Here is a 16,937-nt window from a genome sequence, read left to right as displayed (position 1 = left end):
TGTGTGATTTTTGAAAAGAGTTATGATGAAAGAAATTGTCTTGAAACATTGGATTGAAAGCAAATTCCTTTGTCCTAAGATGTATCAAGAAAACCTTTACTTTTCTCAATTATCTAATATTCTAGAAAAATCTAAAGACCATTTAAAGTCCTGACTGGGGAAGTGCAGGAGGTCTCAGGGTAATGCCAAGTGGCAGGTGATGCAACAGGTCACCCTGCTGATCTTTCACCTCAGCGATGATGTCAAGTGAAAACTTGTTTAGTGTCTGACCACAGCAGCCCTGAGGTCAGAGCTGAGTGCTCACCATTTAGCCAGGTTGGCAATCCTGGTGGCAGCAATGTCAAACTCTGCAACAGCAGGGCCGGTGGGGATGTGTCATGCTGGAATTTTGAGAAGTTTCCCAGCTCCTGAGATAAAGCATATCCAGATGTTCAGTGCTCAGTCCTGAGATTAACCAAATTGACAAGGTATTTATTCTGATTATCCAGTTAGAAGTATTTATGTTTGTTTTCTGTGTGCTCTCAGAACTGCCATCTGGGTCAGATTTTCAAAGTCAGGAGAGCATGTAAAGGAGTTTTCCAGAAATCATTGTTCTGATAAAATCCAAGAACGAAGATTGTGAGTTAAGAAGCACAAGGTCCTCAGGATCCAAATCAAAATACATTAGTTCAAGGAAGAAGCAAGGTCACATCCAAAGCACTTGAAAACCTGAAATTTAAACCAAATATCACTCCAATTTTCCTTGGATTTTATTTTAACATTTGTGAGTTTTATGCTATAAAATGCCATTTATACAGCTCTTTTAATCTGTCTTGGGAAAGCCAGAAAAAAAAATTGTTTTTCCCAAGCTCTCTCCAATTTGTCTTTTTGCTTGTATGATATCCAAGGAATGTGATGCTCACAAGAAATGTGTGTAGAAAGGCTCATTAAATTAACTACAAGTCCAAAAAATGAAAGCACTTATAACTCACCTTTAGGTTTCACACAGAAATAAAACATCTCCCTTCATTTGTGGGAGGCTCTGGATGTAGGTATTGTTGAGCTGCAGAGGAAAATGACAGTAAAAGTTCAAACATGGGGAACACTGCCTGAGAGAAGATAGCAATTTAAATTCCTTTGATTCTGTAATTCAGTCATCCATGTTGTCATCTAACAGAGTATCATGGAAATCTTTGTAAAATAAGCCAACATACAAATCAGGGAGGATAAGTATGAAGTGTAGCTCAAGGTTGATATTGCAAAAGGAATATCAGCTCTAAGGGTTGTTTGTGGTGCTTTACGCTGGGTTAACTAGCACCCATCCAATAAAACAGCATTATTTTGAGGGGGCTGTGCTATGCTTTGCCAAACTATCTTGAAAGATATGAACTAAAAGAGAAATCTCTAAGTGGACTTGAGAGGCAGATCTGCTCTGTGTGCATTACAATTTGTTGCTGCCCTGCTCTGAGACACTGCACTGTGAAATATTCTAGCTGTGCTGCAGGAAGGGCTAAGGTTTCTTGTCCTGCAAGATATGTCTTAATGTCAGCAAACAACCAGAATAACACAATCATGGGCCATGAAAAGCCATTTTTCTATATAAGACACTATGAACAATCCCATAATCCCACCCTGTGCCTAAGCATTGTCCAAATGCTCCTGGAGCTCTGTCAGGCTGGGGCTCTGCCCACTGTCCCGGGGAGCCTGTTCAGGCCCAGCCCCCTCTGGGGTAGAATCTCCTGATAGCCAGTGCAAACCTCCCCTGACACAGCCCAGCCCCATTCCCGTCCCGGGGAGCAGGGATCCGTGTCCCTCCTCTGCCCAGCATGAGGAAGCTGTAGTGCTGTAAGGACTCCCCTCCCATTCTCCAGACTGAACAAACCAAGTGATCTCAGCTGCCACTTGTGCAGTTTCCCCTCCAGACTCTCCACCATCTTCACAGCTTCCTTTGGCCACTTTCCAGTAGCTTGGTATCCTTCATTGTCAGACTGCGACTGAAGGTTGAGTTCCCCAGCAATGCTAACTGTGAGGTTTGCTTTCAAACCTGCCTTTGGCTCAGAAAAGTGCCTATTTTTTATTTTTGCTGAGTGGCAGCTGAGTTTCAACAGGAGGAGAAAGGGTGAAGCTTGTCCTTGTGGCTTTGCTATGGGTGGGAAGAGAGGTGGGACTGTCCTTGTGCCAGCTGGACAGAATTGTGCTGGTTTTAGCTAATGATGAACTTGCACCTTGAGCCTCGTGGCTTGGGTGAACTCCATATCCAGCCTGTGCTCGGAGGTGAGGAACTGTCCCATGCTATTGAGGAATTGAACACTGCTGCCAAGGGGCAAATCATCAGTTCTTGAGGAATGCTGGGTGCTTCCTGCAGCACTCCCAAGACAGTGTTAAACTCGAGTGAGGGTCCTGCAATCCTGCCTCAGCACCAGTGCTTGAGCTGCTCCCACGAGCAGCATGTGAATCCCTGGCACATGCTGAGCTTGTGCAGCCAAACTGACGCACGATTCCCTGTTATTTACTGTGCCTCTAAATAACCACAATAAGTGGGATGCAATTCCTCAGTCTCCTCACATGCCTAATTCCCAACAACTCCAATGAGCATTTCTGCCAGAGACAGGGCTGTGGAATTACTCCTAACAACTGGCATGACTTAACTTGTTCCTTCTTATAACTTTATGGTTTACTTACATGTCAAATTGTATTTTCTGGATTAGCAAAATGAATAAAATAACCTTCTTTCTTCAAGTAGGTCAGAGTTTTCCTCTTTTCTGCAGGGCAAATTACTGTAAAATGTGAACATTTTATGGATTCCCTTTTCCATATTTTGGTTACTGTCATGCAGAATCTTTTAGGTATCTACAGGTAACTAAATAGTACAGATTAAGCTTCTTCTTTCCCTTTTTTATTCACATAAAATACTTCATCCAGCTGAGAGCAATTCCTCCAAGATTTACATTAATAGCTGCTACTGTGCACAATTGGAATTATTTAAAATTCCAGCTTAATAGTGTTTAAAGAAGAAAAGTGGATATTTTCTGTGTCTTAATAATAAATACCAAAAACAAAGGAAGAAAGAAAGTGAGCCATGACACTAATCCTACATAAAACTGATCAGGTTTAAATTAAACAGAACTTTGAAGGCACTTTGTCTCAGGTCTTTATTAATCAGACTTCAGTTTGAGAGTATTTCATATTTATAATTTTTAATCTCAGAAACACTTCCTATCAGTTTTTAAAAAGTACATTTTTCATATAGTATCTGTGCATTCCACATTATGTCTTTATTTCTTCTTCTTTCAGACCTTACAGAATCCAAAAGCAAGCAAGTCTTTTCTTGCTTGAGGGTTGCTTGTTTGTTTATTTGCTTGTTTTTGAATCTCCTCCTTCCAGACAGGAATCTGCTGTTTTCCTACATGTCTGGCCTCTGAAATCGCCTCTTCAGGCAGTTTGCCTCCAGCTCCAGGAGGCAGAGCTGAACCCAAGATTCAGCACTTCAATCGATCTTGACTGCCTTTAGTTTGCATTCTTTACATTTTCAGATGTGTATTTCCCTAATATGATAGGTGCTACTTAATCCTTTGGACAAGTTTTGTTCTTTCTATATTTTTCTGCTTATTGTGTAAAGAACATGGTTGGATGAATCTAAACCAATTTGGAGATGAGCTTCAGAACATTTAAAGGCAGGTAAAAGGCACCTCCTGAGTTGAATCTATGAAAGATGAAAGCGATGTAGCTCCCAGCATGTTATTTCTGTGGCTAAATAGGTAGAAGACATCATTAGCATGACCTGAGATAACAGATCTATATTAATAAAATGCGATGCTAATGAAATGCCAAAGTAAAAAGCAATCTAACCTTAAAGCAGCATTTCTTACCTGGAAAAATCCCACTGATCTCATGGATTGTAAATCCTGGACCATGTCCTATAAGCCTATTTAAGAACTGTGAGTATGCAAAAAACTCACTCATTTTTTCCTTACACCAGAGATTGTAGAATCATGATTTGGGCTGGAAGGGATATTAAAGATCATCCAGTTCCAAACTCCTCTGCCGTGGTCAGGGACATCTTCCACCTCCCTGGTTGCTCCAAGTCCTGTCCAACCTGGCCTTGGACACTTCCAGGGATCCAGGGGCAGCCACAGCTGCTCTGGGCACCCTGTGCCAGGGCCTGTCCACTCACACAGGGAACAATTCCTTCCCAAAATCCCATCTAACCCTGCCCTCTGGCAGTGGGGAGCCATTCCCATTGTTCTGTCACTCCAGGCCCTTGTCCAAAGTCCTCCATCTTTCTTGTCAGCTCCCCCAGGCACTGGAAGGCCTCAGTTAGGTCACCCCAAAACTTCTCCATGATGAACAATCCCAATTCTCCCAGCCTTTCCTCACAGCAGAGCTGCTCCATCCCTCTGATCAAGTTGGTGGCTTCCTCTGGACTTGTTCCAGGAGGTTCTTGTCCTTCCCATGCTGGGGACCCCAAAGCTGGATGCAGAACCCAATGCAGGATCTCACCAGAATGGAGTAAAGAAGCAGAATGAACTGGGACAACGTGTAATACTCAAAGCAGAGAGTATTGCTTATTCTCAGCCTTAATATTTTAGGCTTTTCACAAAAAATCATAACTTCAACTAAAAATAAAGGGTTTCAATAGCTCCTAGACAACAACTGCTTCTGGACTTAAGAAACTGGACACTGTACAACTGTGCATTCATTCAGCAGTCATGACTCTGAAATGTATTTTGTAATTTAGCACCTAAGGCACAACCTTTTGGTTCTTTATGAACTCATCTTTGGCAGCAGATGCAGGGCACTGCCTGCTGGCAGAATTGGGCTAGTAGGAGACACAAACGCATTGGCAAATTGAGCCTAAGTCTCTCTGTGTTTACAAAGAGCTCAACATCATTTGTTCTCCTCCCAGCCCTCGCTGCATCAAGCTGACTGCACATTGGGAAGATTTTCTCTGAGGGCATTGTTCTCCAAAGGCATAAGCGGTGCTGCTCCCTGACGTCCAAGGTTTGAGCAATTTGGCTAGAAGATATGCCAATCTAGACAAGGTTCAGGAATATTTTCAAATTGCTTGCTTTAGTGTGGGGAAGCTATGCAAATTCTCTGTGTATCAACTAGGATACCATGCTTTCTTTGTGGAAGAAATACGTTCTTTTCCAGCATTGATAAATTTGTCAGGGCAATTTATGGACAAAGAACAAGAGGCACTAAGAAGTTACCATTGCTAAGACAGGGTTTTTTTGGTTTGCTTTTTTTTTTTTTTTTTTGGGTTGTTTTTTTGTTGCTCTTCCTAGTGAGGTGGATAAAATATAAAGTGAAATATTATTTGTTTTCTTCTGTACTGTGCTCTTGTGACTGGAGTGCTGGAGCAGGCTCAGAGGACGGCACAGCAGTGATTACAAGGATGGAACACCTCTCCTGTGACTAAAGGCTGAGAGAGTTTGAATTGTTCAGCCTGGAGAAGACTCCAAGAACATGTCAGAGCCCCTTCCAGTGCCCAAAGGAGCTCTAAGAGAGCTGGAGAGGTTCTTGGGGAAAAGGGCATGGGGGAACAGGACACCAAAATCCAAGTGAATGGCTTCCATTGCCAGAGGGCAGGGTTAGATGGGATATTGGGAAGGAATTGTTCCCTGGGAGGGTGGGGAGACCCTGGCACAGGGCACAGGGTGCCCAGAGCAGCTGTGGCTGGCCCTGGATCCCTGGAAGTGTCCAAGGCCAGGCTGGACACTGGGGCTTGGAGCAGCCTGAAACAGTGGAAGGTGTCCTTGTCCATGGTAGCAGATGGACCTGGATGAGTTTTAAGGTCCTTTCCTGCCCAAACTAGTCTATGATTTTTTTTTTTTTTTTGCTAAAACCAGAATGTATTTATAAAACACACCACACAGTTCCCCTTAAACGCCCAGATCTTCTGGTTACAAAATGTTCTCCAGGTGTAATTTAGCTCGGGGAAAGGTCAGGGTTGTGCTGGCTCGTTCCAGCCTGTCCCTTGCTCACCTGCTGGTCCCAGCTCAAAGCTCCTGCTCAGAGCACTCCGAGCCCTCATTCTCCACACGTTCCCTCCCTCTCTCCCAAGGCAGCAGAGCGTGAAGTTCGGGGTTCCATCGATGCCCTTCCATGCAGGGAAGGGCAAGGCACGGGGACAATGGATGGACCGTGACAGACTGGGAGGAGGTTGGTGCGCGTAGGCAAAAACACCTGGCACAGGAGCTCCGTGAGCAATTCCTTAGCAACCTCAGTGAATCCTTGGCTGTTATTCAAAATTATTTTCTGATAGCTATATCTTAAAAGACTGGGGAAAAGCTCATGCACATCTCTTGGGAAGAGAAAGGTCAGAGCTGAGCACACACAGAGCGCTTGTCATCACATCCCTGGGGAACCTGCAGCCGCCAGCAGAGATACCACCGCCTATTCCCACACTTCCTATTCCCAGGAATGTTTTCCCAATTCCTCTCAATTTTTTTGTCAGTGCTCGCCCTTTTCTACAGTGAATTCCTTGAGGCCACGAGTGCAGATGAGCGGTGACAGCGACGGGAGGCGGAGGAGTTCCTCCCCCAGGGAGTGCGGCCACAAAGATTGCTCTCAAGGCTAATTCGGCAGGGCGGAGACGAGCCCTCGGTCGGAGGGACGGGGATGCCGTGTGAGGGATAAGGGGAGGTGGTGAGGGAAGGGGGGACGGGATGAGCGGTCGGAGCCCTCAGTCTGAGCAAAAGTGAACCCGGTGTGACGGCCGGACCCTCGCTGTGAGAGCCGGGGTGCCGCTGTGAGGGACGGGGAGGGCGGTGAAGGAAAGGAGAACGGAGCCATCGCTCTGAGGGCCGGGGAGCCGCTGTGAGGGCCGGGGGAGGGCGGTGAAGGAGAACGGAGCCATCGCTCTGAGGGCCGGGGAGCTGCTGTGAGGGACCGGGGAGGGCGGTGAAGGAGAACGGAGCCATCGCTGTGAGGGCCGGGGAGCCGCTGTGAGGGACAGGGGAGGGCGGTGAAGGAGAACGGAGCCGTCGCTCTGAGGGCCGGGGAGCCGCTGAGGGACGGGGGCGGGCGGTGAAGGAAAGGAGAACGGAGCCATCGCTCTGAGGGCCGGGGAGCCGCTGTGAGGGCCGGGGGAGGGCGGTGAAGGAGAACGGAGCCATCGCTCTGAGGGCCGGGGAGCCGCTGTGAGGGACAGGGGAGGGCGGTGAAGGAGAACGGAGCCATCGCTCTGAGCGCCGGGGAGCCGCTGTGAGGGACAGGGGAGGGCGGTGAAGGAAAGGAGAACGGAGCCATCGCTCTGAGGGCCGGGGAGCTGCTGTGAGGGACGGGGGCACCGCCCCTGGGAGCCGCGAGTGGGTGGGGCCCTGGCACGCGCCCGCCCGCCAATGGGGAGCCCCCGCCACAAGGGGAGGTGCCGCAGCGCGGGGGCGTTGGCTGCCAATCAGCCCCGACAGCCAATCGGAGGGCGCTGTGTCCGTGACGTCAGGCGGGCGGGGCGGGGCGGGAGCGCCGGCAGTGGCCCGCGGCCGCATCCGCCTCTTACCCGCGAGCCGCGGCACCGGCAGCAGCTCCGGCACCTGCGGCACCTGCGGCGCTCCGGCTCCTCCCGCAGCACCAGGTACGGCCCGTCCGGCCCTCGCGGGCCATTTCTGCCCCGCTCCGCGACACCGGGCCCCGCTTCTGTCCCGCCGCAACCGCCCCCGTCGGCAAGGCCCTGGGAGCGCTGTCACTGACAGTCCCTCCCCTCCTCTGTGCCTGTGTCAGCCCCGCGATGCCACGTCCCCGCCTCGGCGCTGTCTCTGACCGTGGTCGTGGAGGGGAGATGGCCAGCGGGATCTGAAATTTCAGCGCTGGGTTTATTGCTTTTCCTTTATTATTTTTTTTTTTCTTTTTTTTTGCTGGAGAAAAGAAGGCCCAGAGGGGACTTCATACTTTCTGACTCGCTGAAAGGGAACTATAGCCAGGTAGGGATCGGGCTCTTTCTTCTCCCAGGGGACGAGTGACAGGACGAGAGGAAACGGGCTCAAGCTGTGCCAGAGGAGGTTCAGGTTGGACATCAGGAGAAAACTCTTCCCTGGAAAGATGATTAGACATTGGAAGAGGCTGCTCAGAGAGGTCGTGGGATCCCCATCCCTGGAGGTGTCCAAGGAAGGGCTGGATGTGGCCCTGAGTGCTCTGGGCTGGGGACAAGGCAGGAATTTGGCACAGATTGGACTCGATGATCTCAGAGGTCTTTTCCAGCCTCAGTGACTCTGCAGTTCTTGTCTGCCAGCCTAGGTCCTGAGCCGTTCCTGCTGCGGTGCTGCTCTGCACAGGTAGCTTGGCATGTCCACAATGATGTCCCCCCTGCCTGTCCCCTTGAGCGTTCACTCCTTTAACTCAGCTGGTAGAGGCTGCAGTGAGGCACCGATTGCTCTCTGCTCTATCAACGTGAACCTGAGTGTTTTCATGTGTTTGACAACACCCCCCCGCCTTTAGCTTGGGGTGTTTTTCAGTGTCAGGTTCATACAGCCATTCAATTTACCTGTGCAGTCTGCAGGCTCCTGTCTGGATAATCTTGCTCAATAGCTGAGCAAAGCTGTTCAGCTGTTTTACAGCTGTGTTTTGAGTGGTTTTCTATTCTGATGCAAGACCTCTTCCTGTTGGTTTAATTTCCTGGCTTCTGATTCCTTTACTGCCTGCTCTAGTGCACAATCATATTTCTCACACTTGGTAATGAGTTTGATTTTATTTCGTTCTGTTTGCTTGGGTTTTTCTCCTTATTATGCCCCTCCTCTTTCCTGAAATTTCTGTTCACCTTGTCCTGCTGATCATCAACCCCAAATTTTCTCCCTCCTTTTAACTCCAGATTCATCTGTAATTCTCAGCTTTACTCAGCTCTTCTCCATGTAATCTTCCACACTTGGCTAAAGTGATATGGCCTCACTAGCACAGTTTGCAGGGCAATTCCCATCATGGAGGAAAAAGAATTTTTTAGAAAAATCTGATGGATATTTTCCAATATGCAAGAAGTAAAGCAAGAACCTCAAACTGGGGATCTGTGATCCTTCATGCAGAGAGGTACCTCTGATGCAGGGCAGAAAGAGTTGAACTTCTTTGTACCTTTCATTTCAGGAATGTCTGGAAAATCTCCAAAATCTAGAGCCTTGTGATAGGATTTGCTGCTCTGCCATGGAGGTGTGCCAGGGGCCAGGATGTCACAGAACAATTACATTTTAGGGGTTGAGCAAGTTGAAATTTTGAGTCAGCAAAACTTTTTTTTTTTGCACAAAGAAGTATTTGTCTTTTTCTTTGCAAAATCCTTGAATAATAATCTTGAAAAGTATTACCACAAAGGGCTAATCTTTAACAGCTGGTAACATGCCCAGAGTTGTGCAGCATTCATCTCTTCCTGGAATGGAGAATACTGACTTCCTAAACATTTGGATTTTGGTAGATGGAGAAAAGTCTTTTGGCTTTGGTCAGAAGTGAGGAGCAGAAATGTAATACCTGGGGAGTCTGCTGAACGAAATGCCTCTCTGTTCAAGGCAGCACATTCAGGGTGTGGATTTTTTCCAAAATAAATTAGGGGTAAATCCATGATTTACTGCTTCTGTCTTCTGCAGGCAGCCTGAAATAACAGCACCCTTGTGTAAGCCATCCTTGCATCCTGCTGTTGGTATTTAGGGTGGGTTTTGCAGTCTGCCTCTGTTAGGTGGTGCAGCAGTGTCCAGGTGCTCAGCTCTTCACTCTGCTGTGGAGTGTGTTACAGGGAGGCTGCATTTGATAAGCAGAGCATTTGTTGTGATCTGTGATCCTCCTCTGGGGATTTAACCTTTTGGCAGTTTGTCAGTGTGATGTTCTGTGAGACCAGAAACCTGAGCTTTGGGAACTCCCGGCTCTCTGCTGTTCCCTGCTGTGGGAAGAGCTTCCTCAAACAGCTTTTCAAGTGCCAGCTCACGTCCTCCTCTCTGGGAAGTATCTTTATATCGACTGAGGTGCAGGCACAGAGAAGAAATCAAAGTGCATTTTCCTCAAAGTGCATGAAATCCAACCCTCAGATTATCCATAAATGGTGAAACTACAAGGTTATGTATTCAGGAGAAATAGCTGGGAGAATACAGATCATGAATAGTGATCATGAATATCTGATATATTCCTAATTTTACATCTGTTTTTTGATCACAGAATTCCAGAATGGTCTGGGTTGAAAAGGACCTTCAAGCTCATCCAGTGCCACCCCCTGCCGTGGGCAGGGACACCTTCCACTGTCCCCATCCAACCTGGCCTTAGACGCTTCCAGGGATAGCCAATATCATGGAAGTTTGTGACATGATTTGTCTAATGACAATCTGGTAGAAAATGGGCATTTCAATAGATCAAGATATTTGATGAACTTAACTTTCTTACTGTAGTTTATATTAGTAAATCAGAATTTAAGGCGTAGTGAAAAAAGAACACTTACAGGAAAAATTATGTAACTAGTTAATAGACTTGCTGAGTCACACAGTTTAGTTTTCTGTTTCTGTAAGTATAGAGAATAGAAAAATTACTTGTTCAATGTTAATCCCACTTATGTTAATTTATGTTAATTTATACTTCATATAAGCTTTCTTGGCACAATTGCAAAATAGTTGAGGAACCTGTAATCCTGGCAGTAAAACCACGTCAATCGTGTCAGACATTTCTTGTGAAGTGTTCTTAGTGCTAATTATTAACTTTCTTTCTTTTTTTCCCCTCCAGACCTGTATCAGAATTCCTGAAGTCCATCATGCTTTCCAAGCTAACCCGCTCCCAGCACCTTGCTGTTCTCTGCCGAGGTCTTCATTCCTCCCTGAGCTCTGCTACCTCAGTTGCTCCCAAAAAAACCATTCAGAGGCCTCTCTCCTCGGATTTAATCTTTGAACGTGAGGCCAAATATGGTGCTCACAACTATCACCCACTGCCTGTTGCTCTGGAAAGAGGAAAAGGTATTTTATTTAGGTTTTTTTCCTGGAAGTTGTAGGTGTTGTGTGTCTGTGGAGGTGAATGAGAACGCAGCAGAATGATTTTGACCTATTGATTTCTGATTCTTTGTTGGGGTTTTTTCTGGGTGGGATTGAAATCATTGATGAAACAAAGTCAGCAAATTGTTGATTAGAGAGCTGGATCATTATACATAAAGGCACCTGAAAAAATTGTGATGTCTCTAAAATGATTTGGAGGGTTGATAATTTCCAAAATAACTCAGCAAGAAAAATTTTAAGCAACTCAACTTCTTCTGTTACCTTGTGTGGAGAGGTTTAACGTTAATGTGAGCAGGAAAAGGTGCATTGGAACTCTAAGTCCTTGAGGGCTGTTCATATATTATCACTTAATTTAAATTTATTCTGGTCTTTAAATATGTTTGAAGAGCCTTTTTTGGTCTTGTGTCTTCCTTTATTTTGTGTACTGACCACAGGTATGTTTTCCCAGGTGTTTACCTGTGGGATGTTGAAGGTAGGAAGTATTTTGACTTTCTGAGTGCTTACAGTGCAGTCAACCAAGGCCACTGTCACCCAAAGATTGTGGATGCTCTGAAAGCCCAGTCTGAAAAACTGACCCTGACATCCAGAGCATTCTACAACGATGTCCTTGGGGAATATGAGGAGCTGGTCACCAAAATGTTCAATTACAACAAAGTTCTTCCAATGAACACAGGTAAAGAAATATTTTGTTTCCATTTTAGTTCTCGTCTCTGAGATTCAACGGCTGTATAACATTTTCTGCTGCACAGATGGCCTGTTTGATGTGCAAGAGTGGTAATGTTACTGCTTTATGTTTCAGGAGTGGAAGCTGGAGAAACTGCCTGTAAACTGGCTCGGAAATGGGCCTACACTGTGAAAGGAATTCCAAAATACAAAGCTAAAATAATTTTTGCAGGTATGTTAAGTGTGTGTTACGAGTTGAGGACTTGAGGATCTGGACACTGGGTTACTGGGAGGCAGTCTGAGGTCACAGGGAAAGAAAGAACATCCAGTCCTCCATGCTCTTTTAATCACTTAAAGTCCAGTACTTTTTATTCCTGAGTTGTTGTTCCTACAAAACTTTTTTGTGGGTTATTTCTTCAGATTGGTGTCATGCCTCTCACAGATTGCACAACAGGGTTGAGCTTCCCTCTTGGCTTCACCCACCAGGACTTTTATCCTGCATTTTCCAGGTCTTCCAGAAACTAGCATTAACCCAGTAGAGCCATACTGGAGCCTTGATCATATAATGAAAGTAAAAGCAACATTGCTAAAGTAAATAATGAACCCTGATTCCCTGGTGGGATATTTCCTCCCTTTACCTGCCTGCTCTGCTTGGCTCTGTATCAGGGAGAAGTTACCAGACCCTGAAGAGACTTCTGATCATTTTGCAGAAAAAAAAAATTAAAAACCACATACAATTAAAAAAAAGTCTTATATTTAGTATTCTTTGGTTACAGATAAAGCAATTTTGTCAATACTAATTTTGTTTAATGGTTCTGTATTTTAGAAAACTTTCCAGAATAAAGTTTATTATTTAAATACTGACTGACCTTTTTTTGTAGCTGCAAGCACTATTTTTAACTTTTGGTACATATAAAAGCCATAAGTGTGATTAGGCAGCATTTATAAATTGCAATGCACACTTGAATTTTGCTTTTTGGTTTCTGGAAATGAATATGTTTTTAAAATTTCTTTTCATTTCTTCTGGGAATTCTTTGAACAAATTTTTCTAATTTTTTCTCTATATTTTAATTTTGCACTTCAGAGAACTTTTAGTAAGTGTTTTCTCATTTTGACAAAGGGGATGTGCTCCCCATTTTTGCAGAAAAAAAGCTCTTTTGGTTAGCTAAGAAATTACTTTGAACATCAGTTCAAAGAACTTGACACAGCCTCTGTGCTGGACAGTGAGCTGTAAAGGCACTGAACCCTTAATCTTCTTTAGTCTTGTTACCACCTCATTATTGATTAGTCAGAGTCTCTTGTTTTAACTGAGTATTAAAATGAGGATATGATTGTCTTGGTAATGGACATGTTGACTCCTGGACATTTTAACTGATGTTTCAAAATAAAATAGTGTAAATCACAGTATTTTTAGATATGTTAATAGGTTCTTCTGTAACTTTGAAATGCACAGAATTATGTTTTCTGATTTGGGCTTACAGACAGCTTTATTTTTAGGATGTAAATTATGAATGGTGTTTATCTTCCCCCCAAATTTTCTAAGTAATAATTGCATTAAAGCTGAACATTATCAATAAAAAGATGTTAACACAGTTATTTTCAATTTTCCAGACTACTAACAAAACTGAAGGAAGTTATTTTGTATAGTTGTCAGGTCTTAGATTATAATTTTATTTTGGTTTTTGATATAGCAATAGAGTGTATTTATGGCATCAATGCAAAATGCTAACAATTAGGAGGGAGATGCTAATAGCTTATTAAATAACTCTTAAAATGCATCATCAAGTGGAAAGTGTGATGTCCTTTAAAGTGTTCTGGCTCTTGGTCAGTTTTGAAACAATTTCCCTCTTTTTTTTTTTTTTTTTTTTTTTTCCAGCTGGCAACTTCTGGGGCAGGACAATGTCTGCCATCTCCAGTTCTACTGACCCATCCAGCTATGATGGCTTTGGACCCTTCATGCCAGGATTTGAAGTGATCCCATACAATGATCTACCAGCTCTTGAGGTATTTGACAATTTTTTGCTCTTTTGTATGAAGTAATTTTACAATGTCTCTTTGGTAAATAGCAAGGAAAATCAGAAGTTTATACTTTGAAACATGTGGTTTGACATTAAGTAAGTAGATATATATAAGGAATGTGTTTGTTGTAATTATGCATAGGAAATGTGGGAAAATTCTGCTTTGGTTTTGGTTTTCAGTTATGCTTTAGGATGTGAAAGGAAAACTACATGATCTGTTTGATTTCTCAGCCACCTGATCTAGTTGAAATGTCCCTGCCCATGGCAAGAAGTGGGATGGGATGAGCTTTAAGATCCCTCCCCACCCAAACCATCCTGTGATTCTATGACTAGAATTCACTGCAGTTGTAAATATTTACTACCAGTTCCACAGCATCCTTAAAACCATGCCAGGCTGCTGCTTCACTTTCACAAGCTCCTGAAATGCCAGTGATTCCCAGTATTTCCCTGTGTTTCCTGAGGTTAATCCTGTCAAGCAGGTGAGGAGGGGTGACCTTGATTAGGTACCATTTCTGTGAGTAAAAACCTCTGTACCTGTTGGGTCAGCTTCATACAAGTGAGTGGGCTTTGGAGATTGAGGGATTATAGGACAGAGCTGCTTTTCTCCTTGGACTTGAGTTAGGGGACACAAAGATCTCTCAGTGGGCCACAGTTGCAGTGTGGAAAAGCTTGTTCAGGTGTGAACCTACATCAGGCTGCCCATGGTGAAAGTCCTGCAAGTATTTAATGCCTTTATTAGAGCTGAATTCATTCTGCTCATGGGGCAAAGCTGAGAAAAGCTGTACTAAATTCCTGCTGGGAATCATTAGATCTCTTGTGCCTCATGAACTTCTATTTAAACCTTTTTGAACTTGATAGTGCAGGAATGCACCTGTGAACTTCGCTTTAAGGTAAAATTGTTCTGGAGGGGCTCAGTTCCTTTTTTTTCTTTTTAGAAAAGAGTTTTTAAGAGTTGAGCAATTGTTTGTATTGTATGGGGTAATATGAAACTGAAGGTATTTCTGAGGTGATTTATGAACTGATCTGATAAAGTGCTTTGCAGTTTAAAACTGGGTTTGCAGTTTGCAAGGTTTGTACCTTCCCAAGCCAGCACTGCAGCTGATTTCACACTGCCAATGATGACACAGCATTGGAACTGAAGTGGCACTCAGGGAGAGCTGCCTGACAGGAATGCTGTTCTCACCCTTTGAGGAAGAGCACCAGGGCTAGAATCAGGTTCTGCTACATGTATTTTCTGTATTTGACCTGAGTAAAAGCTTTTTCCTTTTGTCTCTCCTCTCCCTGTGTCAAATGTTGCAGCGGGCCCTTCAAGACCCCAACGTGGCAGCTTTCATGGTGGAACCAATTCAAGGGGAAGCAGGTGTGATTGTTCCTGACAAAGGCTATCTCACAGGAGTGAGGGACCTCTGCACAAAACACAACGTGAGAATTCAGTGTAAAATTAACACTTAACACTGCACACTGTGTTTACTGGTGTAACCTGTAAGGTCACCCTTCTATGCAAGGTGTTTAATAATTCCCTTTTCTTTCCGTGGAATAATGCAGGGATACCTCCTGTGTTTCCTGGTAATATCTCATTAAAACGTACTTCTTAGCAGTGCAGATTTTTCCCTATTTCTTAATATTGTCACTGATTTAAGTTTCTAATTGTTATTCTTCAACTGGATTTATTTTAGATTAATTTAACTTCTAATTTCTTTTCCACATTATAAGTTTCCAATTACCATGGCTATCCAAGACCTTTGTTGCTGATGTGCATAACTGCTACCAAGAATCAGCAACAGTAGTGGGTCACAGAATAAAACACTGAGGAAAATGGTTATCAGTGATCTCTGATTTAAAAATCAGGGGTCTCTGTTCCAATAGAATTCGGATTCCTAATTTGTCAATGCTCCTCACAAATATTTTCATATCTTCAAAGGAAGACACTGATGTATTATTAATGAAGTTATCTTCATTATTGCTGTGATACCTCCAAAAATTGTATTAGAATTGTGTTAGGAATGACAGTGAAAGTAATTCCCTGTTCTGCTTGGATTTTTCTTCTCTTTAAAGGTTCTGTTTATTGCTGATGAAATACAGACTGGTTTAGCCAGAACAGGGAAAATGCTGGCTGTTGACCATGAAAATGTGAGACCTGATATAATTCTTCTTGGAAAGGCCCTTTCTGGTGGCTTATACCCTGTGAGTATTAAAGAAATACCGATAATTTAAAGTAACATAAAATTACTCAAACATTTGTTGAGTAATCTTTTTTTTCCTTAGTCATCAACACTGAAAATCTGCCAGTTGAAAGAACAATAAATCTGATGTTTGTTGTACTTGGAAATCGTTGTTTGCAAGACTAACTGTGATTTATGACCAGACAGTCCAACTTGAGAGAGACATAATAAAATAATGGAATACCAAATACTACCTTTATAGCTGAACAGCTGGCATTATTTCATTTGTCTGGAATGCCTGCATGGCTGATTTTATCCTCTTGGAGTGACTTAAATTCCTGCTGATTAGGCTGGAAATTACAATGCCTTGAACTATTTTGGCCAACTGACAGGATTTCTGAGTTGTTAAACCAAGTATTGAAGCTTAAACTCTTGAAATAATATTCAGTTTGGAGAAATTCCCTTCAGCTGTTATTGAAAGTTGTGTTACCACTGTAGCTGAGTGTATTTAAGGGATTAATTATGGGATTGTCAGATCTGCTATTCTGTATACAGAGCAGGGAACGTAAATATAATTTATCACCATAGGCTGAAAATTTCCTGAGCTCTGAGGGAAGGTTTGCTTTAGATATATCAAAGTTTCCTGTTCTAAATATGTGAATTTGCTGTCCTTCCCATTTTAGGTCTCAGCAGTGCTGTGTGATGATGAAATCATGCTGACCATTAAACCTGGTGAACATGGATCCACGTATGGAGGAAATCCGTTAGCTTGCCGTGTGGCAATGACAGCACTGGAGGTTTGTGTGTCATGTTAGATATCTGGAATCAAAATTTAAAAGGGTCTCATGATCTTTGCTTAACTAAATGGTATTATTTTTCATGCTAAAAGTAGAAATCCAGCTTTAAATAAGAATGGAAATTTTGTAGTGGTTATCTGTAGATCATAAAACAATTTTTATTGGAAATGTGGCCCACTTCCTGTGTTATAATCTTAATGTTTTAAATGTCAGGATTCATCTAGGGGAAGTTTCAATGAAATAATGTAAATTTGGCCAAATACCTTCATTAATTTCATGAAGACACTTTGAAATTGGTTTATTTTACTATATCAGCAGAAGCTGCTGCTCTGTGAGCTTGAGAACAGATATGGATCTCAAACAGAAACTACA

At 43.6% G+C, this 16,937-nt stretch overlaps 1 protein-coding gene across 1 annotated transcript; it reads left to right on the top strand.

Moving 5' to 3' along the window:
• Window positions 1-7,413: 7,413 nt before the first annotated feature.
• Window positions 7,414-16,601, top strand: OAT (ornithine aminotransferase). The gene is made up of 8 exons (XM_077784737.1): window positions 7,414-7,558; window positions 10,663-10,889; window positions 11,374-11,598; window positions 11,725-11,820; window positions 13,465-13,592; window positions 14,906-15,028; window positions 15,662-15,790; window positions 16,452-16,601. The coding sequence occupies exons 2-8, from the start codon at window positions 10,691-10,693 to the stop codon at window positions 16,581-16,583; spliced, it is 1,032 nt and encodes a 343-aa protein (XP_077640863.1). The 5' UTR covers window positions 7,414-7,558; window positions 10,663-10,690; the 3' UTR covers window positions 16,584-16,601.
• The last annotated feature ends 336 nt before the right edge of the window (window positions 16,602-16,937 follow it).

Source organism: Lonchura striata, chromosome 7 (genome assembly GCF_046129695.1).
Source record: "Lonchura striata isolate bLonStr1 chromosome 7, bLonStr1.mat, whole genome shotgun sequence".
Lineage (NCBI taxonomy): Eukaryota > Metazoa > Chordata > Aves > Passeriformes > Estrildidae > Lonchura > Lonchura striata.
The sequence above is the reverse complement of the archived record's forward strand: the minus strand, read 5'-3'. Positions and strand labels throughout refer to the sequence as shown.